This window comes from Eptatretus burgeri, chromosome 14 (assembly GCF_056783735.1).
Source record: "Eptatretus burgeri isolate ZD-2024b chromosome 14, Ebu_testis_v1, whole genome shotgun sequence".
Classification (NCBI taxonomy): Eukaryota; Metazoa; Chordata; class Myxini; order Myxiniformes; family Myxinidae; genus Eptatretus; species Eptatretus burgeri.
This window is the reverse complement of record NC_140974.1, coordinates 21,008,560-21,035,529: the sequence shown is the minus strand read 5'-3', so window position 1 is coordinate 21,035,529 and position 26,970 is coordinate 21,008,560. Positions and strand designations below refer to the sequence as shown.

The 26,970-nt window shown below is 41.6% G+C and overlaps 1 protein-coding gene across 8 annotated transcripts in view; it reads left to right on the top strand.

The window, feature by feature from the left end:
* LOC147012760 (uncharacterized) overlaps nucleotides 1–26,970 on the top strand; it is a 345,711-nt gene that overhangs the window by 214,739 nt on the left and 104,002 nt on the right. For all 8 annotated transcript variants that reach the window (XM_085853917.1, XM_085853918.1, XM_085853915.1 and 5 more), the window contains 11 exons: nucleotides 413–457; nucleotides 678–731; nucleotides 2,386–2,430; nucleotides 2,962–3,015; nucleotides 3,242–3,286; nucleotides 13,472–13,525; nucleotides 16,065–16,109; nucleotides 16,772–16,825; nucleotides 16,932–17,039; nucleotides 17,335–17,388; nucleotides 26,741–26,794. In XM_085853917.1, coding sequence (XP_085710043.1) covers nucleotides 413–457; nucleotides 678–731; nucleotides 2,386–2,430; nucleotides 2,962–3,015; nucleotides 3,242–3,286; nucleotides 13,472–13,525; nucleotides 16,065–16,109; nucleotides 16,772–16,825; nucleotides 16,932–17,039; nucleotides 17,335–17,388; nucleotides 26,741–26,794 — 612 coding nt within the window. The remainder of the gene's footprint in view (nucleotides 1–412; nucleotides 458–677; nucleotides 732–2,385; nucleotides 2,431–2,961; nucleotides 3,016–3,241; nucleotides 3,287–13,471; nucleotides 13,526–16,064; nucleotides 16,110–16,771; nucleotides 16,826–16,931; nucleotides 17,040–17,334; nucleotides 17,389–26,740; nucleotides 26,795–26,970) is intronic.

The following is a 26,970-nucleotide window of genomic DNA, read 5'->3' as shown; positions in this document are numbered from 1 at the left end:
CTGCGAACCTGAAGACCTGGAGGAAAGAATGGGTTTCGACAGAATGAGGAATGGGATTATACAACTGGGAGAGGTGAGGAACAAAAGAGTGGAGGTGAGCTGCTACCAACCTGTCTGCAATGAGAGTATCAGGTCCTGTGCATCTGCTTCTTTATTGGAGATTCCAATGAGGTTGAAAGGTTTGGTGTCCATAGCATCCAAAGCTCTCAAACTTTAAGACAGGTGTGGAGTGATGGTGCCACCCCAGAGGAGAGAACAGTACTCTATTGAGCTAGGGACAAAATCACTGCAAACTGTGAGTTTCATACCTCCTCTTTCTTCTGTTAAAAAGGTATCTTAATGGTAGACCTTCCCTCCTTTTTTGTATCTCAATTACATGTCATCATTCTTAAAGTTTGTTGTTGTTTTTTAGGGAGAAACTGGAGCTTCAGGATTGCCTGGAGATCCAGGATCAGAGGTATTCGAGGTCATACCATACCTATAACTAATTCTCCTTAAATCCTTAGTTAATTCCATGAGGATTTAAATGACCTGAAGGTCCTATAAATTGTCTTTCGATGATGAAACCATGACACCCAAAAGGAATCACCAACTTACATTTCAAGACAAAATGGCAATTGATCAACATTCCTAAGACTCTCCATCAGGATGACACAGATCGTTTTTCCCTCCCCCAGGGCATGATAGGATTACCTGGCACTGTGGGGAGGAAAGGGGTCAAGGGTACACAGGTGAGAACCAACAATGACCATGTATGATTGAGTATATATAATTGTTTTGTTTCTAAGGTGGCTGGTTCCATGATGATTTAAAATATGGATTCAAGTTGGGAATGTATAACACACATGTGCATTTGACTCCTGAATTTGCAAAGAGTATTAAGGAAAATTTGTTCAGGTATAGTTCAGCCTGTTGTTAATTGAGAAATGGAAGATACATGGGAATCTCATTGAAAATTCTACGAAATTGAGAGGAATGAGCAAGGCCGACTGTGATACTTGGACATATATGAAGGCTCAAAGAGGACAATTTGAAAGTTAACTCAGAAAAGCAAATACTGATCAGTACAAACCTATTTTATATAGATTTGTTTGTAAGTGGAACAGTCTGCCAGAAGGGTTATTATTTACCTCCACCACCAAAGGTGAATGGAGGTTATATTTTCACACCTGTCTGTTCATCTGTCTGTGAGCAGGATATCTCAAAAGGTTATGGACAGATTCGCACGAAATTTGGTAGACAGGTTGGGTTGGTGGGTGACAAAAATGAATTGATTTGATTTTGGTGAAGATCTGGATCCGAAATGTTTTTTTCAGTGATTATTCACTATTGAGAGATAGAGCCAAAAATCATCTATAACACTATCTCAAAACATTATGGACAGATTCAGATGAAACTTAGTGAACGTTTGGGTGTCTGCCAATGACAAATTGATTCGATTTTAGTTAAAATCCAGATATGTGAAATTTAATTTTTTTTTTTCTTTTTTGTCTGCTTTTCTATTCTGTCTGTGAGTAGAATATTTCAAAATGTTATGGACAAATTCGGATGAAACTTCATGGACAGAATGGGTGTGTGATAATGACGAATTGGTTCGATTTCGATGGAAATCCAGATCCGGACCCAGATACTATAATTGTTTTAATTCCATAAGTGATTATTCACAATTGAGAGATAGGGCCTAAAACGATATGCAGTATCGCACAATATCTCAAAACGTTGTTGACAGGTTATGACAAAACTTGGTGGATGAGTTAGATAGGTGACAAGAACAAGCCGATTTGATTTTGGTTGAGCTCCAGATTCAGATCCGACCCATCAGTGGGACACAAAAATGTAAACTGTTCAGCCTGGCGGAGGTATTTGCTCTCCCGAGTGCCATTCTAGTTTTTACTGTGTGGATGGTGAAAATGATAAAATGGACTATAATTACAATACCTCTTACCTTAAATAGGATTACAGCTCATAAGATCTAACATGGACAGAAGAGATATAATCTGTGGTCACTTGACATATTATCTTTAAGTAGTATATGTTTGCATGTTTTTTCTTTTCCCCTCAAAATTAAACAAATAAATGGGTGCCCTTAGAAGAAACTTCAATGCAAGAGGAAGCCATTAGTTCCATTAAGCCTGCACAATGATTGCCAACCTATGGTTGTTTGTCTGTGTTCCATCATCTCTAAATGCTGAGCGGTAAGCATGCAGAATGTACCATTTTTAAAGCATTTGGTATAACTCGGCCGAAGTTGGAATTGTGAACCTCCCATAATTAATCAGAGCGGACGCTCTAACCATTATGCCACCGAGTCTGGTTAAGACTATTCTTTTTTCAATAACATTATTTCACTAAACTTTAACACTGTGCTTGTGCTTGTGCTTGCAGGGTGATCGGGGAGCAGAAGGTTTTCCGGGTCCCCGAGGGTTGCAGGTGAGGCCTGGATGCTCCAAATATCCTTTTGCCTTTCAGGCCCGTCTATGGCTGGGGCTGGGGATGGAGCTGCATTTAGGCTTAGGGTAAGGGCCGTGGTTATAAAACTCATGGAAAGTCTGCCATTCGGTTTTGTTTTTTGTCGAATTATGATTGGCCCATGAATATATTCAGGTATTGTTTGAAAAAAATGAATTATAGTCTGATATTAAGGTGAAAGGTTTTTTTTTTCTGTTTTCCCGAATCCAATGAAAGTTATTCGTAATAATCGGAATGACACTCGTCAGGTGTCTGACAATATCAGTATTCTCATTCAATGCTTGATCTGTAATTATTATATCTTTAAACTATTAAGTTAGTGATGTTAATTTAGTTATGACACCTTCATAGTGAAGCGAAGCATATAACTTGGAAGTTAATTGTGCATTCAACTTGGTTGGGATACAGTTTATGCTTAATTAGCCAAATTACCTTGTCTTGTGCTTACTTGTTTCTTTTCTTGCAAGTGTTGATTGTTTTTCATTGCTGCAGGGGCCGCGTGGCCTACAGGGATTGCCAGGCCTTGGCGGGCCAAGCGGAAAGCAGGTGCGCTCCTCTTCATTAATCAGACAGATCATACAAATTGAATCCTTCATTTGAGAAGTCTCTCATTTGGTATATCCTGCATGTTTATAACACTGAGGTGCAGCAAACAAACTTGCTTTCTCACCATTCTGGGAATGTAGCCGATAATAATGTGGTTTTATATATAATGGAGTAAAAGCGTACGAGTAATTATTTTTGTTTCCACTTCTGTTTGATGATTGCCCAGGGAAGAGCTGGTCATGATGGTCTCTGTGGAGCAAAGGGTGTTATGGTAAGCTTGAAAGATACATCAGATATTAATTACATCACATTCATTCACGATTCGTATAAAATACCACACTGCATATCAAAAAATATATCAATCAATTGTGCATCAGCCGAACCATTTGCTATCCTCAATGACCTTTTTCAAACCCACATGGATTCCTGACCGCTCCTCTAATAGCTCCAACACTGGATCTTTTTCTCAGTTCCAATTAAGCCTCATCTTTGCACTGCTGTATTTGTTGCTGCACTTGATTAATCCTCTGACCAATGCCTCATTACCACCTGCCTTCCCTTCCAGTAGTATCAGTATTCTTAGTTCACCAACTACATTCTTTGGCATTATGACTGCCAAATGAGATGACCTTTGCCAATTTTTTGCAGATTACCCCTTAGTCAATGAGCCAGTAGGGTTGGTCGGTACCATCTGGGATGAATAATTCTCATAGTGATTTTTGGCATGGTATATGTAACCCGAGAGTTACAAAATATGTGATAGCATTGGATTGGTGGTAGCTTTTTGTGTGTGATCACCCTGTTTATATACCTACCCTTAAATAAGCTTTTGTGCAAAATGGCCAGTACGAGGTAAGACATCCTACTTCAACTTAACATTTTTATTATCAGTCAAACATTAACATTGAAATTTGTTTCACCTTTTGCTAGGCTCATTTGCTTCTCAACAAAAAGTGCTAAACATGCCTAGGTTGAAAGGTATGTCATTGGTGACACTTATACATCAGTGTCTATTTCCTGTGTGATAAATCATACCGCCTTTAGAAAAGTATTTGTCTATCATTTACTGTGGAAAGTAAATAAAAGTTCTGGAACAATATAATTACATGGGTGTTTAGCAAATTTATGAAGAAATTCAAAAATCTAAATTTCTTTTTTGTATGTGGTATATTATATTAAGATCAGTATAGCAGACAATGTTACTCCACCCTCCCAAATGAAAAAATACCGAATTTGGACAGATTTATGTCGTTTGGTCAATGTCATGATATTTTCCCTCTTGTTATTGAAGGATACTTTCTAAGGATCAAACAAAGATAAATGATAGCATGTTCATGAACAAGATGAATGTTTTTTCCCTGTAATTTCTCAAAAAATACAGAATTTCAGGGATTTAGATACTCAATAATACACATATGAAGGTATCAAACACCTGTATTGCACAATATAAACCAATAAGGCAGTAGCAAGATGGTTAATCATGTGAAATCTGATGAATGAGTCAAAGGTGAAACTGAAACACAATCTTCTGTTGTAGGGCATAAAATTACAGAATAGAAACACAAATGTGGTGTTCCACACTAACAAGGCCATTACCTCGGCCCAATGTGTTGCTGATAAACATATTGTCTGATGAACCAAAGACAGGTCCTTTATAATTTCTACGACATCTCTGATCATATGCACTGATTGTAAGTGGTATAAAATGTTCAAGATGAATTTAAAAATCACAAGTCTGAAGACGACGATGGTTCACGAGCGGTATTTGACGATGTAGATTGTTTCAGAAGTCAATGATGAGACAATGTGCTAATGTTTGACGAAGTTATAAAAATGATCAACATGATGTGGTACGAGTGACAGGTTATTAGCTGCAAAATGTCGAAAACCCGGTTTCGTTCAACAACTTTAAAAATTTGACCTTTGCATAACCTTTAAAGGTCCCAAAACAATGTTGTGGACATTAAAATATGGAAACAGGATACGTGCTATAGCTTAATGGAGTTAGTTCGTCAAAGAAGGTCGAAAACCCGGTTCGATTCCCATACTTTGAAAATTTGACCTTTGTGAACTTTAAAGGTCAAAGGTCAAGGATTATGACCTTTGGTGCAAAACTTCTTCTGGAACATTCCAGGAACAATATAACGTCATATAGGCTATATGGCATTTCACACTCCTCGGATTATCCATACTTTGATGAAATCAGCGTAAAAACAAACTTGTAGGGGGCGCCACAGGTAAGGTGTTCGAGATAGAGAAAAATGGTTTCAACACTTTAGGTGGGGAATGACCTCAAGATTATGCATAAAAAATATTGTCATCCTAGCTCTCAAAGTTTGGGTGGTCGTCTGATTTTTATGTCAAAATTCGAAATTTTCTAAGTTCATGACCTTGTGACCTGGACCTTGGGATTAAAATGAAAAATCGAGCTCCATGGGGGCTATGCAGGTGCCATTGGGCTAACCAAATACCCGAACCCCTGCCAGATTCGACAAACCCCTCGGAGAAGATGGATTTTTATGTCAAAATCGCAATTTTCTAAGTTCGTGACCTTGTGACCTTGACCTTGGGATGAAAATGAAAAATCGAGCTCCGGGGGGCTATGCAGGTGCCATTGGGCTAACCAAATACCGAAACCCCTGCCAGATTCGACAAACCCCCTAGGAGAAGATGCAAATTGTAATCGGCTACCCCCTAAATACACAATTCGCAATTTTCTAAGTTCGTGACCTTGTGGCCTTGACCTTGGGACGAAAATGAAAAAAATCGAGCTCTGTGGGGCTATGCAGGTGCCATTAGGCTAACCAAATACCGAAACCTCTGCCAGATTCGACAAACCCCTCGGAGAATAATTTTTTATGTCAAAATCGCAATTTTCTAAGTTCGTGACCTTGTGACCTTGACCTTGGGACGAAAATGAAAAATCTAGCTCCGTGGGGCTATGCAGGTGCCATTGGGCTAACCAAATACCGAAACCCCTGTCAGATTCGACAAAACCCCTAGGAGAAGATGCAAATTGAAATTGGCTACCCCCTAAAAACACGTTTTTTGGGCGTGGCTCTGCCCATAATGGGCGCACCATGCCCATTTTCAGGAAAACACAACTAGATCATGACATAAACCTCCCACCAAAATTTCATCAGGATCGGATCAAAACCCACGGGAGCTATGCTCGGGACAGACAGACAGACAGACAGACAGACAGACACACAACAATAACGAATATAGTGGTCACATATTTTTTCGTGAACCAATAATCATTATCCAGTTCTTCAATCTCTTCTTCTTCTTCTTCTTTCGGCTGCTCCCTTTTAGGGGTCGCCACAGCGGATCATCTGTATGATCCGCATAGTGATTTGGCACATGTTTTACGCCGGATGCCCTTCCTGACGCAACCCTGGTCGCCTCCCACGACACAGGGATATGGTACACCTATTTTAACCGGTGTATACACCGGCCCAGTACACTGGTACTCATTTCGCCGACCTTGGAAGGATGACAGGCTAAGTCAACCCCCTTATCCAGTTCTTCAGTATCCTCATCTAAACTTTCTCCATCGTCTGACTCAAAAATAGATGCCTGGTTCTCACAGTCTGGCAGTCTGCACATATCAGTGCATTTCAGTCCATTTGACAAACACACACATTTTGGTAGTGAACACTTCCTTTTACAATTGCAGGCCAATAAATCAAGGACCGCCTCAGGTGCTGGCTGACCATCCATCCAGTGCACCACCAACTATTCAACTCCTTCCTTCTCCATCTTCCATCCCCGGCCAACAGGAGAAAAGCAAATAACATGAGCTACGTGCCTAACCATTTTCAAGAAGATATAGCCTATAATTAGAGAGAACCATTAGTTTTAAATTGAATGTCTTCTTCTGTCTTGCACCGGTTTCAGAAAAGTTTATTTGGGGATGGGGTTACTAAACGGCTAATAACACACAAATAGCTACCACCAATGCAATGCAATGACATCGTTTCTGACTGTGGAGATGTATACCCTGCCAAAAATTACAATGAGCATTATTCCTCTTGCATGGTACCGGTGGCCAAAAATTACTGGGTCTGGCTCATGGCCTACCTGGCAAGACTCCCTTTTCTCCACTGATCCTTCCATTACAGCAGACCAATTCACTGAAATCATCCTTCCATGTATGTCTCTTCACATACCCCACTCATCCAAATGCAGAAAAGCCTCATTCCTGGAAATGCCTGGAAATGCCTAGTCAGCACTCGGCCAAAAGCCCCGTCCCTGGAAAAAACTGTATCTTCCAAAGTTTGGAAAGCTTTAGCTTCAGATCATCGTTGTAGTGAAGATGTGGCTGCCCGCAACAACTGCAAGCACATCATCTCCACAGCCAAAGCTGCCTTTATCCAGCAGACCTGTAACAAGTTATCCTCTCTCTCCCCAGCAGCAGTCATGCCATCTGGTCTTTGGCCAAAGGTATCGCCATCAACTTCTTTGAGTTATCTTTTCCTCTTTCAACAGCCCTGATGGCCTTTTTGACTAAATCCAAAGCCATATGATTCCATTCTCTGCTGTGACATCCCTCATCTTTCTGACAGACAGGCAACAGCCTCTTCCCTCTCGTCAGACCTTGACAACATCTTCCAAATGGGTCAAACGCTTGGAGTATGTATTTTAACCCTGAGGAATCCCACACACTCACTTTCTCTCTCCAAAAGGACCATCCCACAAACCCTCCCATCTACTTTCACAACAACCCTCTCAAAGAGGTTCAGTCACTCAAACTCATGGATCTCACTCTCAGCTCTGATCTCTCATGGGCAAGCCACATTTCAAAGTTGTCCTCCAAATACAGATGCAAGTTCTTCCTTGGCACACCTGAACTCCGATCCACCTACAAGGATTTCATTTGTGGCTTGATTGAGCACTGCTCTCCCCTCTGGTCTGGCATCCCTTCCTCACACCTTGCTCAGTTTGATGCAGTGGAAACCAAAGCCTTCAAGATCATTGGACTCCACCGTGATGAAGCTGAGTCTACGGGCCGATCATTTCACTATGGCCAACAAGTCGATGGTCTCTCTGTTTTCTTCCACCTCCTTACTGGTCTTGCGTCCTCTGCCCTATCTATGCTTTGTCACCACTCCCCCCCCTCACCCCACCCCCCAGTTATCGGCAGGACACACATGGTCCAACAGCAACCCCCTCCAAGTGAAACTCCCCAAATCCAGAATCACTGCTCACCTCCACTCATTTGTTCCTTTTTTTCCCCACCTACGGAGCAAACTTCCACACTCTCTTCAATTTCATTCTTCCATCCAGGTCTTCAAAACAGCGGTTCACCACCATCACCTCTCATTTTCCCTCATCCAAAGCCATGATCTTTTCTACCCCCGTTAATCCACCCCAAACCCACCTCCTTCAAATTCCCTGCTTTCCTTCCCGAAAGTTCCCTGTCGTGTAAGGTCCTGAAAGTCCCTGTAATGCCCATCTTGTTTACCCCGTATTCCCTGCCCAATCCCTCTCCCTTCCACAGATCTCCTGTCTCTGTTCCCCACTGTTTTTTCCTTCCCTCTCCAACCCCTCTTCTCTCCTGCCCCCCTTGTTGTGTGTTTTTTGTGTTAGCTCTCATACGAGCCTCAACAATGTATACAAAAAAGGGTTGATAAAGAATGGCTGGCAAGTGATAGCAAGCTGATTGGTAATGGCACATACCCACAAAAATACTAAACATTGCCAATTTCTTAACATTTTTAGATTTCACTCCAGATTTGGAGTTATTTAGTCAACGTAATCCGATCCTCCAAACTCAAATTATATTTCGATTGTATGCATTAATTAGTCTGTGAGAGTCGATAGTTGAAAATCGCATCATCTAATGCATGAAATCGCTCCAAGCTCCTAGTTTGAAAACTGTAGCACTTACAAAAGTGATGTATGCAGTGATCCGTAGGTATGTAGATGTGGCATTTACTGATATGAGTGAGGAAAGTGAAAAACAACATTTTGAACGCTTTACCATTAAGAAATCATTGCGGCCTGTTTCAACTCAAGGTATTGTTGAGCAGGCCGAACAAAATGGCAAATTGAGGCCCCAGCGAGAAAGAGCGAGGTGTCCAAGGATGGTCCTGATAAAGGATATAATTAAATAAGGCCATTAATTATCTTCAAAATGTTTGTTTTAATTCACCTAAACACCCAATTTTCACTCATGCACTCCCTTGGAGTTCTCTTCGTATGCATGCAAAATTTAAGGCTGCTCATTTTCATGGTTTTTGAGTTATGGAGGAGGCACACACACACACACACTGACTGACTGACATGACTAACACACTCTGACATTTATTATTAACTAGCAAATACAACCTGTTGCTTCACTGATGGTGACAATAAAGGGGGGGGGGGGGAGGAAGAGAGAGAGGAGGCAGGTATAGGGAAAGAGATGGAAGGGAAAGCAGGGAGGATGAAGAAAGGGGAGCTAGGGAGAGCAACATCTCACCAAATGTTGATATTCAGTATGGGAGTGAGGTGTGTGTGTGTGTGTGTGTGTGTGTGTGTGTGTGTGTGTGTGTGTGTGTGTGTGTGTGTGTGTGTGTGTGTGTGTGTGTGTGTGTGTGTGTGTGTGTGTGTGTGATATATACATATATATATATATATATATATATATACATATATATATATATATATATATATATATGTTTACTAGCGATACGCGTGCACATGCACGGGACGCACCAAGTAGTAAGGTAACTATAGCAGTACAACATAGCTGGTGGCAGATGACAGACTGTACACGGGGAATGACAAAAATACGCATTGTGCAAAATGCAAGTGGTACTATGGAACGCCAAGACTTCCCAAACATTCTCGGCATGTCCACTAAGTGCCACAGCAGTTTCCTAGGGATCGTGTGATGGGAAAAAATAATGGTGAGGGGTGGAGGTAGCAAAGAAAATGATGTGACACTTAATGACCGAACACCAAAAAAAAAAGTGGCAGAACAGCTGTACACACAACGACACAACAGAGTTTGAAAAGTAATCCACTTGCACATCTGCAAAAACTTTGATATTCCAGCTCCAGAAAATTTGTGGGAAAATGAACCAAAATCAATCACTGAAAACATGGAAGTACCGCTCACGTATGACCAAATGATCCTATCGAGCATGAACATCGAAAACAAAGCAATGCGACCAAATGTCATACTTAGGTTCAAAACAAAAAGAAGGCATTGCTAATTGAGGTGTTAATACCGGTGATTTTGGACTAATGGGACAGAAATCAGGAAAATGACCAAATTCCAAGATCTCAAGCATGAAGTGAAAAGATCCTGGAAGCTGAAGAATGCCAAAGTTGTCCCAGTGATGATGAAGAACCTCATGGGAATGAGACGAAGAACCTCACAGAAATATTAAAAACCATCCCTGGTTTCCACAGCTCAAACCAACATGAAGGAACTCCGAACACGACGTCGATCAAGGTTTTAACATTTTATGTATGAATGTCGAAGTGACAGGTTAATGATGAAAACACATTGCACAAAAGGTTAAGTAAAGCGATGTCTAAAAATGAAATTGCACAACATTTTCATCCGGCGAGGCACCACCAGAGAGACCGCCCGCCATTGCTCAGCTCGGTCAAAAAACCACTCCAGAGATTCTGAAGCCATGTGGCAAAATGTTTTGATATGTGACGAAACCAAGATGGAACTTTTTGGCCAAAAAGCAAAACGTTACGTTTGGTGCAAACCCAACACAGCACATCACCCAAAGAACACCATCTTGTGAAGCATGGTGGTGGCAGCATCATGTTATAGGGATGTTTCTCATCGACAGGGACTGGGTCAGGATAGAAGTGAAAATGGATGGAGAAAAATACAGAAAAATCTGAGAGAAAAACCTGCTACCCTCTGCAAGAAAGCTGAAATTGGGGTGCATGACAAGTTTACCTTTCAGCATGACAACGACCCAAAGCACACAGTGAAAGCTACACTGGAGTAGCTAAGGAACCAAAAGTTAAATGTCCTTGGGTGGCCCAGTCATAGCCCCGACCTAAATCCAATCAAAAATCTATGGCAGGACTTGAAGATTGATGTCTATCAATTCTCCCCACACAACTTGACGGAGCTTGCACAGATTTGTCCACAAGAATAGGCAAATATTGCCCAATCAAGGTGTGAAAAGTTGGTCGAGACCCATCCCAACAGACTCACAGCTGTAATTGCTGTCAAAGGTGCTTCCACGAAGTATTAACTCAGGGGGGATGGACACTTATCCAACCAAGATATTCTAGTTTTATATTTTTAATAAATTTTCTGAAATTTGTCGAATCTGATTTTCATATTGAAGTTGTGGGTTCCAATGTGTAAATATAAGTGGAAGAAATCTGATTTAATGGAATTTAATTCCAGGATATAAGGCAACAAAAGGTGAAAATTTTGAAAGGAGGTGTAGACTTTCTTTCGGCACTATGTATGTATGTATGTATGTATGTATGTATGTATGTATATATGTATGTATGTATATATATATATGTATATATATATATATATATATATATATATATATATATATATATATATATATATATATATATATATACACACACACACACACGAGAAGTAAAGCCCGGCGTTGCTCGGGCAACGCCCGGGCTTTCTTGCAAATTTCCTGAATAGGGTTAGCGGTTAGGGTTAGGGTTGCGGTTGGGGTTAGCAGTTGGGGTTAGGGTTCGCTGTTCGGGTTACGGTTAGCTGTTAGGTTTAGGGTTAGCTGTTTGGGTTAGGGTTAGCTGTTAGTGTTAGTGTTAGGGTAGCTAACCCTAACCCTAACACTAACACTAACCCAAACCCTAACCCTAACAGCTTGGCGTCGCGGAGGTAAACAGCGCCCGGGGCAAAGTGGAAATTTGCGTCCCCCGTAGCCCTTAAACTTGAGTGGATTTGAATGGAAAAATCCCATAAGGGATATCGATTTATCGATTTTCTTTGAATATCGGAAGTGTTATGGAAAATTATAGCCAATGACCTCAGTTGGACCAAAAGCCATAATCGCACCGAATTTGAATCGAATCGGTTGGAGTTTGTGAAAATGCATCAAAACGAATTTTGAGGGGCCTCTTAAGGAAGACAAAAATATCATTAGTATATGTGCCAAATCTTGTTTCATTTCATGCAGTAACAAAAATCTGATGGTGGAACAAAGAAAGGGGCATGCCGAAATATTTTTATGTATATATATATATATATATATATATATATATATATATATATATATATATATATATATATATATATATATATATATATATATATATATATATATATATATATATATATATATATATATATAAGCATGGTACTGTATCTCAAGAGATTTTGGATCGAGTTGGATGAAACTTCATGGACAATTTGGGTGTGTAACAAGGACAAATTGATTTGATTTTGGGGAAGATCTGGATCCGGATAAGATAATTTTTTTAATTTCTCAAGTGTTTCTTCATAATTGAAGCCTGGTGTTGGCTTAGTGGTTAGGGTGGTGGCTTGGGATCCAAGGGTCCTGAGTTCAAGCCCCATTGGCTGCTGAATTAACACCCGGGGGTTGACTCAGCCTGTCATCCTTCCGAGGTCGGCGAAATGAGTGCCAGTGTACTGGTCCCGGTGTATGCCCCGGTTAGAATAGGTGTACCATATCCCTGTGTGTCGTAAGAGGCGACCAGGGTTGGCGTCAGGAAGGGCATCCAGCCATAAAACATTGCCTCAAGAAAAAGCCAAACCCCTGCACAGCAGGGAAAAATGGCTGTAAAAACGTTTCTTCATAATTGAGAGATGTGGCTAAAAACGATATGTAGCACGATATTTCAAATAGTTGTGGATGGGTTGTGACAAAAGTTGGTAAAGGAATTGGAGATCAACATTTGTTATGTGACAACAACAAGCAGATTAGATTTTGGTTCAGGTCCAGATGCAGATCCGGCCTCTCAGTGGGATACAAAATGTGAACTGTTCAGCCTGCGGAGGTATGCGCTCTAAGTGTCGTAGTTAAGAAATGTATTGTATATTCTGACAAAATGTCCTTCCACATACATTCCTAGTGGTGCCAAGTAAACACTACAGATTGAGATCAAAAGGGAAGAATTACAAAAACAATGAATAAATGAACGAGAGAAAGTAGCAACTGATTGATGGGTAATAAGTTTTTGATCATAACATGGTGACCAGTGCACTCTGCTGGTTTCAGTTGGAAGTGTTTTGTTTATTAAGAAGTCTGAGAATAGATTTTAATTAAACTCTTAATACCCTTTAAAATCACAGAATGTTAATATTTGCCATATTTTCCCTCTCAGCTTGAACCCTTTAATCCATTTGTTTTTCTTGTGTAAAATTTGTTTATTGTGTTTATTTTTAGATTTTCAGCCTGGATCCTAATAGTTTACTCTTTGTTTGCTGGAGCTAACGCAATGCTTATCCTTTACCCATCGGTGCAAACAGGGGCCACCAGGACCGTTGGGCAAGAAAGGGGACACTGGCATTACAGGAGCAAAGGTAAATAATCTCACGCACGACTGGTGGGTTACTTCCGGTTGGGTACGTATAAGGGGCTTACTATGAGAAGTCCAAAGTTTAGCAATGGCCCAATTTTTGGATAAACTGGCATGTCAGGCCTGATGACTGAAATGCCAAGGAAACTTCCAAAACCAGCACCTTCAAGGTCCCATGACACTCAAAAGTACTGAAATTGCATATATATATATATATATATATATATGTATATATATATATATATATATATATATATGTATATATATATATATATATGTATATATATATATATATATATATATATATGTATATATATATATATATATATATTTGTCCTATAGGAGTTTTTCATCGTGATTTCTGATCTGACAATGTTTTTTCACAATACTCGTTCTGTAAAATGTACAATTTAAAAAACAAACCTCTTAGGGAACGCCCCTAAAAATTCTGCCGAAATCTACTGAACGATGCGTAACCCACATGACGTCATCTCCAGAACAACAAAGGCTGCACGCAAATTACTCGGGTTGGTGGTCGACGTGATTGTATTGGCTTCCTGTGTGTTTCCACATTTGATTGGTCGACTCAAACGTTTCATTCATTTCTGCTTAAAAAAAATCAAACATTTGGTTTTGAATAATGGATGACATGGATTTTGATTTGTCTGGTAGTGATAGTGAGTGTGAGAGAAATGAAGGATTTTTGGTCTGAATCAGATGGAGAATTGTCGGATAACGTAGTCGCGGGAGGTGAAGTTCAGGCAGCTAGAAATGGAAGACGGCCTTACCAGTTCGGGCCCGAAGCAGGACAAGCAGAGGAAACTGGTGATGAAATTCCCGGCGTTCATGATGATCGGGAGGACATCGAAGGAAGACTTCGCAATAACAACTGGTTAGACTAAATCCTATTCGTAATTCAATAATGTAAATTCTACTTGCATGCTGCTCGATATCAGAAATATTTTAGTGAGGTGACGTGACCAGCGCAGCGGCCATGTTGCTCTGTGGCGATTGAATCGCAAGCAAAGCCAGCGCAGCGGACATGTTGCTCTGTGGCGATTGAATCGCAAGCAAAGCCAGCGCATGTCATCGGCCGTATCTCTCCGCGCATAAAACGAAGCAATCTTGCTGTCCGGATACAATGAAAACTTGTGGGCAGAACACACCTTGCGACACATTTGTCTAGAGTAGTCTGATAAATCTGACGTTCTGTTGCATTTGTATTTATTTTTTTCCTACTGTCGTCATGTAGCATCAGTAGAAAACGATGAAGAAAAGAGAATAATAAAAGAAAGCTACAGCATGTCAGATTTATCGGACTAGTCGGACGGACGACGGATTTATCGGACTAGTCTAGACTCTAGAGTTGACAAGTAACTTGTATTAGCATGCACACAATGTACAAGTCAATGCGTAAGAGTCTCGAGGCTATGTGCCGTGTAATATAACAGATAAATTTGTCTTTCATAGTTGTGCCAACATATTTTTCCCTGTTCATTTATTACAGCATTTTGACTAAATTTTAATGAGTAGCAAACCAATGGAAGCAGTACCTTCACTTTAGAATACACCCATGTATGTCGAGTGCACCCATACCTGGCTTGCATGTATGTGGAATCGTATCTATCCCAGCAGGCTGGTTTCAATGAACAATTCAATAAGCTGCAAAATGTGGGTGCAGGTTTTTCACATTGTTTGATTTTAAAATTATCTCCTTGTGCCTTGAAATGATGCAATATTAATCTTTAGTATTTTACCTGTATGTCCCTGTAAGTTTCTTTTTTAATGGAAACGTTCAACAGTCACATTTAATATTTTGTGGACATGGTATAGCCCTTTATTGTGCATACATGTATTGGATTTGTACATGACTACGACAAGGTAGTAAAGGGATAAATAATTGCCTCGTGATTGTTGTGCATACACGGCTCAGAAGCAGAATTTATTTTCTGCGAAACAATCACAGGAATTAAGACGATCAGTGAGATAGCAAACAAATGTACACAATGCATTTATACGGCGCGCGACGTCTCATCAATCGACTCTGAGCGAGTCGCGTTCTGGAGATGACGTCAACGGTCACGTGACCTGCGGTTCGCTGAACTCAACTTTTTTGAGGGGCGGGGCATAGCAAGTTGTGAAAAGCACGACAAATGTTCGAAATATTGGTCTAATTATCCCATTGTTGATTTAAAAAAAGAAACATGGGTGATTTCTTCACTTGGAAGGTCAAGTTAATATATAAATAACCAGAAACTTTTGAGTGTCATGGGACCTTTAAGCTGCCATAGAAATAAAACCGACTCCAATGAGGAAACGCAACAAGGATATACCCACCAAACCACCAAGCCGCTCGATCCAGTTACTTTTTAATAACATGTTTAATGAATAAATCACATTGCTAAGACATTGGTATGAAACCCAGATCACTCAGAGACTGAGACCACACTCAACCCTCATGTGTTTCATGTTTAATTCAGCTATATTGATTACAGTGGGGATTTGGTGTTGAATTATTTCTTTAAACGTGTGTGTCATTACAGGGTGTCCAGGGAGCACCTGGACCTGCAGGCCCCATTGGACAAAAGGTACACCCTGTAGTATCATGGGGTAATGGTTTGGGATTTTAAGTACTTTGGTTGAATTAAAAAAATTTAAAAAGCCATTACATTGGGACAACAATTGAACTGGATTAATTCAGTCTTTCAACATTACTCTTTTGTTGGCTGATACCATTTTGACACACATCAGGTAATCTAAATAATTAATCATTTAATGACATGTTGGGGCCACCTTCATACTCTACATGCAGAATGGCCGAATCTGTGAATATTTCCCTCCACCCCCACCTCTTTCCATTTTTTATTCATCTTAAATGTCCCCAATACCTCCGATACTCCCCTTTCACTGTACATGTATTTTAAACTCCTGATGTGTGATGAAATTGAAGAGCTAATGTGGCATAATTGTTTTCCTTCAAGCGTTTTATCGCTTTTTATTTTGGCGAATGTAATGTTTCTAAAGCAATAATGGTCTGCCCTTTTGCTAATGAGAAACAGCCTGTTATAAAGGAGGATGTACACCAAAATACAACACTCTTCTTGCAAAGTAAACTGAAATAGATGAGTACTCACATGCCACGGAGGAATATGTAATGTGAAGTGCTGTTGAAACGTGTAATGAGATACAGAGGATTCATCTGCAGTTCCTCATCTTAGTTTCAGAATTCCATTGACTCTGTCACCTGCAGGGAGAGGATGGGAGTCGGGGAAGTAAAGGGACACATGGACAAAAGGGTAAAAAGGTAAGTGGTTGTGCACAGCTCGTACGAGTTATTCCATGATGACAAAACAAATGCATACCGGTGTAACCTTGCTAATTTACACATCTCCTTCATTTACTTGCACCAGGGTCTTCCAGGGTTGAAAGGAAAACGAGGTCCCATTGGCTTATGTGCAAAATCTGGATCACCTGGGTTTCCAGGTGTGAAGGGAAAATCAGGGGCAACAGGACCACCAGTAGGTCATAGTTTGTATGCACTTTCTCTCAACCTTAACACATGTTAACAAGAAAAATGGCCTGCGCTTGTGTTTTTACACTCATCTTTCATTATTGCTCCCTTCTAGTTTTCCTTTCCCTCCTCCTCCTCTCTTCATTTACTTCCTTCATGCTGACCTTTAATTTCTTCAGCACATGCCTCTGTCGCCTTCTCAAGCATCGATCTCTCACTACGAATTATCCTCCAAAACAGCTTGTTCATCCTATCTACCCTAAAATGTTGTGTCTTCTTTCTCATGTTGTCTTCTCCATCAGGGTATTGAGGGACCGATTGGGATACCAGGTGAGAGAGGACATCAAGGACCAAAGGTGTGAAATCTCAAAATATGCTGTTTTGATTTTATAGCAATGCATTTGTTTTTTTATTTATTCAGAGATACTACTGGAAAAATTGAAAACAATAAGGCCAAACGTACAAATCAAGAAAATACATGAAAACAGGCATTCATTTTTCTGCAAAAAGGCATCTCTCTCTCTCTCTCTCTCTCTCTCTCTCTCTCTCTCTCTCTCTCTCTCTCTCTCTCTCTCTCTCTCTCTCTCTCTCTCTCTCTCTCTCTCTCTCTCTCTCTCTCTCTCTCTCTCTCTCTCTCTCTCTCTCTCTCTCTCTCTCTCTCTCTCTCTCTCTCTCTCTCTCTCTCTCTCTCTCTCTCTGTCTCTCTCTCTCTCTCTCTTCCTCTCTTCCTCTCTTCCTCTCTTCCTCTCTTCCTCTCTTCCTCTCTTCCTCTCTTCCTCTCTTCCTCTCTTCCTCTCTTCCTCTCTTCCTCTCTTCCTCTCTTCCTCTCTTCCTCTCTTCCTCTCTTCCTCTCTTCCTCTCTTCCTCTCTTCCTCTCTTCCTCTCTTCCTCTCTTCCTCTCTTCCTCTCTTCCTCTCTCTTCCTCTCTTCCTCTCTTCCTCTCTTCCTCTCTTCCTCTCTTCCTCTCTACCTCTCTTCCTCTCTTCCTCTCTTCCTCTCTACCTCTCTACCTCTCTTCCTCTCTACCTCTCTTCCTCTCTTCCTCTCTTCCTCTCTTCCTCTCTTCCTCTCTTCCTCTCTTCCTCTCTTCCTCTCTTCCTCTCTTCCTCTCTTCCTCTCTTCCTCTCTTCCTCTCTTCCTCTCTTCCTCTCTTCCTCTCTTCCTCTCTTCCTCTCTTCCTCTCTTCCTCTCTTCCTCTCTTCCTCTCTTCCTCTCTTCCTCTCTTCCTCTCTTCCTCTCTTCCTCTCTTCCTCTCTTCCTCTCTTCCTCTCTTCCTCTCTTCCTCTCTTCCTCTCTTCCTCTCTTCCTCTCTTCCTCTCTTCCTCTCTTCCTCTCTTCCTCTCTTCCTCTCTTCCTCTCTTCCTCTCTTCCTCTCTTCCTCTCTTCCTCTCTTCCTCTCTTCCTCTCTTCCTGTCTTCCTCTGTTCCTCTCTTCCTCTCTTGCTCTCTTCCTCTCTTCCTCTCTTCCTCTCTTCCTCTCTCTTCCTCTCTTCCTCTCTTCCTCTCTTCCTCTCTTCCTCTCTTCCTCTCTTCCTCTCTTCCTCTCTTCCTCTCTTCCTCTCTTCCTCTCTTCCTCTCTTCCTCTCTTCCTCTCTTCCTCTCTTCCTCTCTTCCTCTCTTCCTCTCTTCCTCTCTTCCTCTCTTCCTCTCTTCCTCTCTTCCTCTCTTCCTCTCTCTTTTCTCCTCTCTCCCTCTCTTTTTCTCTTTCTCTTTTTCTCCTCTCTCTCTCTCTTTTTCTCCTCTCTCTCTCTCTTTTTCTCCTCTCTCTCTCTCTCTTTTTCTCCTCTCTCTCTCTCTCTTTTTCTCCTCTCTCTCTCTCTTTTTCTCCTCTCTCTCTTTTTCTCCTCTCTCCCCTCTCTCTTTTTCTCCTCTCTCCCCTCTCTTTTTCTCCTCTCTCCCCTCTCTTTTCTCCTCTCTCCCTCTCTTTTTCTCTCTCTCCCCTCTCTTTTTCTCTCTCTCCCTCTCTTTTTCTCTCTCTCCCTCTCTTTTTCTCTCTCTCCCCTCTCTTTTCTCTCTCCCCTCTCTTTTTCTCTCTCTCCCCTCTCTTTTTCTCTCTCTCCCCTCTCTTTTTCTCTCTCTCCCCTCTCTTTTTCTCTCTCTCCCCTCTCTTTTTTCTCTCTCTCCCCTCTCTTTTTCTCTCTCTCCCCTCTCTTTTTCTCTCTCTCCCTCTCTTTTCTCTCTCTCCCCTCTCTTTTCTCTCTCTCCCTCTCTTTTTCTCTCTCTCCCTCTCTTTTCTCTCTCTCCCTCTCTTTTTCTCTCTCTCCCCTCTCTTTTTCTCTCTCTCCCCTCTCTTTTTCTCTCTCTCCCCTCTCTTTTCTCTCTCTCCCCTCTCTTTTTCTCTCTCTCCCCTCTCTTTTCTCTCTCTCCCCTCTCTTTTTCTCTCTCTCCCTCTCTTTTCTCTCTCTCCCCTCTCTTTTTCTCTCTCTCCCCTCTCTTTTCTCTCTCTCCCCTCTCTTTTTCTCTCTCTCCCCTCTCTTTTTCTCTCTCTCCCCTCTCTTTTTCTCTCTCTCCCCTCTCTTTTCTCTCTCTCCCTCTCTTTTTCTCTCTCTCCCCTCTCTTTTCTCTCTCTCCCTCTCTTTTTCTCTCTCTCCCCTCTCTTTTTCTCTCTCTCCCTCTCTTTTTCTCTCTCTCCCCTCTCTTTTTCTCTCTCTCCCTCTCTTTTTCTCTCTCTCCCTCTCTTTTTCTCTCTCCCCTCTCTTTTTCTCTCTCTCCCCTCTCTTTTTCTCTCTCTCCCCTCTCTTTTCTCTCTCTCCCCTCTCTTTTTCTCTCTCTCCCTCTCTCTTTTCTCTCTCTCCCCTCTCTTTTTCTCTCTCTCCCTCTCTTTTTCTCTCTCTCCCCTCTCTTTTTCTCTCTCTCCCTCTCTTTTTCTCTCTCTCCCTCTCTCTTTTTCTCTCTCTCCCTCTCTTTTTCTCTCTCTCTCTCTCTCTCTCTTTTTCTCTCTCTCCCTCTCTTTTTCTCTCTCTCTCTCTTTTCTCTCTCTCTCTTTCTCTCTCTCCCCACCCTCTCTTTTTCTCTCTCTCTCTTTCTCTCTCTCCCCACCCTCTCTTTTTCTCTTTCTCTTTCTCTCTCTCCCCACCCTCTCTTTTTCTCTTTCTCTTTCTCTCTCTCCCCACCCTCTCTTTTTCTCTTTCTCTTTCTCTCTCTCCCCACCCTCTCTTTTTCTCTTTCTCTTTCTCTCTCTCCCCACCCTCTCTTTTTCTTTTTCTCCTTCTCTCTCTCCCCACCCTCTCTTTTTCTCTTTCTCTTTCTCTCTCTCCCCACCGTCTCTCTTTCTGTTTCTCTGTCTCTCTCTCTCCCCACCCTCTCTCTTTCTCTTTCTCTCTCTCTCTCTCCCCACCCTCTCTCTCTCTCCCCTCTCTCTCTCAGTCTCAGTCTCAGTCTCTCTCGCTCTCTTGCTCTCTCTCTGTCCCTCTCCCTCTCCGTCCTCTCTCTCTTCCCCCTCTACCTCTCCCTCTCCCCTCTCCTCCTCTCAGTATCAGTCTTGGTCTCCCTCTCGCTCTCTCGCTCTCTCGCTCTCTCGCTCTCTTCCTCTTGCTTTGAAGAAGGGCTCATGCCTGAACAAACAAATTACATTCCTTCTAATTGTGGCTCACATACCTCTCTCGATATTCAGTTAAGTACCTTATGAAACAATAAACAAGCATAGATGACAAAAAGAGAATAAAAGCAGAAGAGAAAGTATAATTCCATAGTGAAGCTCAATGTGCATGGTGAAAGTACCTCCAAGCTCAGGTAAGATGACTGGAGTATTCGTTGAAGATTGTAAAAGATGAAGCCACAGCTGTAAAATGGCCACAGCATCTTCAGCTGAGGACACAACTTGGGCATAAAAAGCCGGAGTTTGTTGTTCGCAATTGAATTGCATATTGGCCTGGGATTCAATTCAGAATCCAGTTCACTAGTTGCAATACTATGGAGGCGTGACTGTGCTGCTGATGCGGTGCTCCTGCGTATTTGAGCAAGAAATTGTAATTTGTTTCAGGGTACAGATGATAAGTTGCCTGCAATTTGTGAAAGACACTGTAGGACCATAAACATCCTCCACCTAATGCCAGCAGATGGGACACCTGGTGTAACAATCCTCTGATGGATGGTACACTCATTGATGTGTCACCCTGCATGCAAAACATTAGGATGAGTTTATGGCTGTGATAGGATTTGAACCCAGGCTAAAACAGCTCAGAGGCAAGTGCACATGCAGCATACCTTTTGGCTAGCCTTACAGCTCTTAGTGGAAATTGAAGATATTTCAAGGAATAAAGGGTGCAGATCATGGATAGTTGTGTCTGCCACTGTTTCTGAAGGGAAGTGACTGAAACCCCTTCATCAGACAGAGGCAAGAGAGCAATGCAAAATCCTATGGCGATGTTGATTGGAGAATAATCATCACTTGTTCTCCGTCTGACAGTCTGGAATGCTTGAGCAGTGGGATGGCTGGAGGGGGTCGGAGAAGGGGGGCATGGTGGGTAATTGTCCCCCCTGCCTTTTCCCAGAAGGGGCGGGATGAGAGGAAGAAAGTGGCCTATTGCGTGAACACCCAAAATAGTCTGACGACATTGCTCAGCTAACAAAAAGTGCAAGAGGCTTCTAAAATGCATCATATCCTTTGACTGCCAATAATTTTGTAATCAGAAGTCTTGAGGAGGAGCCTTGAGGAGAAAGACCTCAACATTTCCTCAGAAAGTTTCACTGAATACAATTTGTCCTGCATTTAGTCAATTTTGCTGGGATAATACACCGCATGTTGTATCTTGGCAGTGAATGATGCTACCTGACTGATGATAGCTGCCATGGAGCTACTTACAATGTGCTCGGACAGCGACAGTGCTGTGCCGTACACTACCACTAATTGTTATGATTGATAGTTCTCAGTATCACAATTATTTAATACTAGTGCGGGCCCGTCGGGGTGGGCCCGTAGGTGCGTACCAGTATGTGCAGCTTCGTGCCTGCAGTATCAGGTCCCCATCATCTCTCTCGCCCCCCCCACTCTCCCCCCCACTCTCCCCCCTCCTCTCTCCCACCTCCTCTGTCTCCCCTCCTTTCTCGCCCCTCCTCTCTCACCCCCTCTCTCACCCCTCTCTCCCTCCCCTCTCTTGCCGCCCTCTCTCGCCCTTCTCTCTCCCTCCCTCTCTCGCCCTTCTCTCCCCCCCCCTCTCCCTTCTCCTCTCTCCCCCCTCCTCTCTCACCCCTCTCTCTGTAAATGTATTCACAAATGTCTACCAAGCACAACAATAATAATAAATAATAAGGCACATACTCAGGTCCCCAGTGTGGATTGTGACGTCATACCAAACGAAGAAGAAAAAGAATTGTGATGTCAATCGTGCCAAAAATAAAAAATAAAAATAATTAAACAAACATTAATTGTGACGTCATAGCACCGTGTCCTGTCATTGGTTGACATGTAAATGGCCGTAACTTGGGAAGCGCTTGTCCGATTGATATCAAACCTCGAAAAGGCACATCCGGGGGTCCCCGGCAATATTCCTAGCAAGTTTCAATGAGATAGGATCGGCGGTCGTCGAGAAACGGCAGTCGCAGACAAACAGACACATAGAGATTGCTGGAATTATAGATCGATAATCTTACTGCAGGTGGGTGCTATCACTTTTTAGGACCTTATTCTGTGCATTCTTTTGGTTAGTAATTGACCACAGTGAACTGCCTTCCCAGCTGCTCTTGGGTAAATTATTCCCATAAAATGCACTGTATATGAATCGATTGATAATTTCTCGAGGAAAGATAAGGCCTGTGAATGTTTTCCAAAAAGTACTAAGACTTTGCTAGAATGTGTGAAATTTGTAAATTATGTTTGTCCGAGCATGCTGTTGAAAGAGAACGATTCTAATTTTCCCAAGTTGCATGCTTGGTCCGATGCTCAGTTTGTGTTTCATCAAAGTCGACTTTAACTCTTTCTCTATGATTTAAAAAACAAACATTTGCCCTCAAAGAAATGACAGGGCCTGGTGGCCTCTCGGGCAGTGAAATGACTGTGACAATTATCGCTCGGCCCACATGATCATCGTCCAACCAACAAAACGGTGTAATAACCGTGCCAAGCTATAGATGTTACAAACACATAGGGCATGTATCAAGGCCTACGAGAGCCCACCTCTGTGAACATAAGAGCCAAAGCAATGTGCGAACCATACTATGGATCAAAACAAAATAAGCTATCATCATGGTATCAGGAAAAAAAAAACATTTTGTCAATAAAGATGTAAGAGTTCTTTCATTTATGTGACTGCTTCATGCAAGAATCATAGTTTGCACTTTTGTTGGCGATAAAGATTATTTTAATGGTTAAATTAATTGCACAATATATACTGGGTGATGTACAAAATGATAACATGTTTAGAAAGAATATTTAAAAATATCTTGTTCAAGGCCATTTTTCCTGAAGACTTTGGGGGGAAGGATGAGATTGAATAGAATGTGGAAGTTGGTTCCACAGGTGGGAATAAAAGGAACAAATGAGTGGAGGTGAGCAGTGATCCTGGATTTTTTTGTGTACATAGTCGAGGCTTGTGTATGAGTAACAGGATGTAACAGGATTCAAAAGAAACATTAGAGACGCACACAAAAGGAAAAGTCGAGACACGCACAAAAGGAACGGTCGAGACACACACACAAAAGGAACAGTCGAGACACACACACAAAAGGAACAGTCGAGACACACACACAAAAGGAACAGTCGAGACACACACACAAAAGGAACAGTCGAGACACACACACAAAAGGAACAGTCGAGACACACACAAAAGGAACAGTCGAGACACACACACAAAAGGAACAGTCGAGACACACACACAAAAGGAACAGTCGAGACACACACACACAAAAGGAACAGTCGAGACACACACACACAAAAGGAACAGTCGAGACACACACACAAAAGGAACAGTCGAGACACACACACAAAAGGAACAGTCGAGACACACACACAAAAGGAACAGTCGAGACACACACAAAACGAACAGTCGAGACACACACAAAAGGAACAGTCGAGACACACACAAAAGGAACAGTCGAGACACACACAAAAGGAACAGTCGAGACACACACAAAAGGAACAGTCGAGACACACACAGAAGGAATAGTAGAGAACGGGGGAAAACACCAACGGCAGAGTAACTTGGACAAACAAAGGGAGTGGGAGTAAGAGGGGGGGCAGGAGAGGATGCATGGGGTGGACGAGATGATGCATGGGGTAGGGACTCAGCATGGGGATGATGTATGGGACTCAGCCTGCCATCCTTCTGAGGTTGGCAAAATGAGTACCAGTGTACTGGTAGAGGGGCACAACATCAGCAGCACGGTCATGCTTCCGAGAAATGATAGTTACCCGGCAGCCAAGCTGTCATACGCAAGAACAGAAGATTTATACTCGATGAAGATTCAGTTTGTAGACACTGAGAAAAGGGAGAAAAAAAGAATGGAGTACAGAAAGTATCGGCAGAAGGAAATTCCAATAGAATAAGATTATTATGAGTGAAAAATAGTTTTATATATATTTTTGAAGCAAGGGGGGGGGGGGGAGAGAATAACGTTGAGGAGGTAGAAAGAACAATATTTTGGAAGAAAGAAACAAAGCAAGGAACACGGTGACAAAAGTGACCTATCTGTGGAGTAGGCCTTGAACAAGATGAAAATAAATTTATCAAATACAGCACAAGATACGATTTAACATAAATAATTGGATGGAAACGCAAAGAGCAACACAGGGGCAAAGATATAACAGAAAAACACAACAAAACCAGTTCAAAAAACTGAGCTTGAATGAGATGGAACTGACAGCTTCAGATTAAAACAACACGTGGAGAAATGTCCAAACCAGATATCCAATCCCCGAACCAGAAGGTTCATGCCCTGAATGATCATCTTCTCCTTTCTTTCCATCTTTCTATTTAAACTGGCAGAGTACCCACCCTCTGGGCAATCTTGTTTCAAGCATGCAACGCATTATTCTGACACATACCTTTATTTGGGTGGTGTGTAGGCAACTGGCAGCTCTGTATCGGCAAAAAAAATAAAAAATCCTTGGTTACTTGCATGAAGCAATATCAAGATAAAGACCAATTATTACACCATAGTCCCAAGAAGGAAGCCAGACACATAACAATACATATATATATATATATATATATATATATATATATATATATATATATATATATATATATATATATATATTCTTCTTCTTCTTTCGGCTGCTCCCGTTAGGGGTCACCACAGTGGATCATCCGTATAATCCGCATAGTGATTTGGCACATGTTTTACGCCGGATGCCCTTCCTGACGCAACCCTGGTCGCCTCTTACGACACAGGGATATGGTACACCTATTCTCACCAGGGTATACACCGGCCCAGTATACTGGTACTCATTTCGCCGACCTCGGAAGGATGGTAGGCTGAGTCAACCCCCTGGTGTTAATTCAGCAGCCAATGGGGCTTGAACTCAGGACCCTTGGATCCCAAGCCACCACCCTAACCACTAAGCCAACACCAGGCATATATATATATATATATATATATATATATATATATATATATATATATATATATATATATATATATATACATATATATATATATATATATATATATATATATATATATATATATATATATATATATATATATACATACATACATACATACATACATACATACATACATACACACATACACACATACACACATACACACATACACACATACACACATACACACATACACACATACACACATACACACATACACACATACACACATACACACATACACACATACACACACACACACACACACACACACACACACATACATACACACATACATACACATACACATACACATACACATACACATACACATACACATACACATACACATACACATACACATACACATACACACACACATACACATACACACACACATACACTCACACATACACACACACACACATACACACACACATACACACACATACATACACACACACATACACACACACATACACACACACATACACACACACATACACACACACACACACACACACACACAACATAACAGCTGCTTATAATTCAAAACACCTCATGGCACTGAAAACGTGGGGACAAGAATACTGCACTGTAAATGGTGGAGACTTGTAATACCCTCACCCCACCTGGAGGCGGCATTACACGACACACATTTACATAGAAAATTTGTGTCCCCTCACCCTCCCAAGATCACCACCAAAGTTATAAACACCCCTATAAATTAATGGGGGTCATGCTGATCCATGTAGCATGTGTTGATGTAATTGGCCCAGAACTGTAGGAGGAGCCATGTGACAAACAAAGACACAAAATAAACACTGGTCCATTAATTGTAGTAAGGATTGTTACACCAGTCAGCCAATACAGATCAACATGAGCCTTCACGAGAAGTAGTACGTACTGTAGTTCCTCATTCTACGTACAGTGACATTTGACCTACTCTTGTACCTTTAAGAAACAACCTTTTGTTGCGGTCTCTAAACATGTACTGAGCAGACTTTCCACAATATTCTCTCGATCATAAATTCTGATATTTGGTGATTTAAAAAATGCCTGGTTCGCAAACTTGTTTGAAAAGGAAAATTGGCATCATTTAATGGGCCACCCTGGGGCAGTTGCTCAGGTTTGATCTCAATGCCTTATGTGCTGTGTTTCAGGGAAATAAAGGAGTTCTGGGTATACAGGAAAAGCCAGGACCACCAGGACGCAAGGTTGGTGCTGAAATAAACACATTAATTAATTTATTCATGTTTTCAATGTGATTTCATTACTTATGGGCTATGTTCAACTGGAACCATTTGGTGGGTTCTCACCAGTATATTGGTTGTTATTTTGGAGTTCAAAATAAATTTGTATTACTTCGTATTCTGTTGAAGTTGCATAAAGA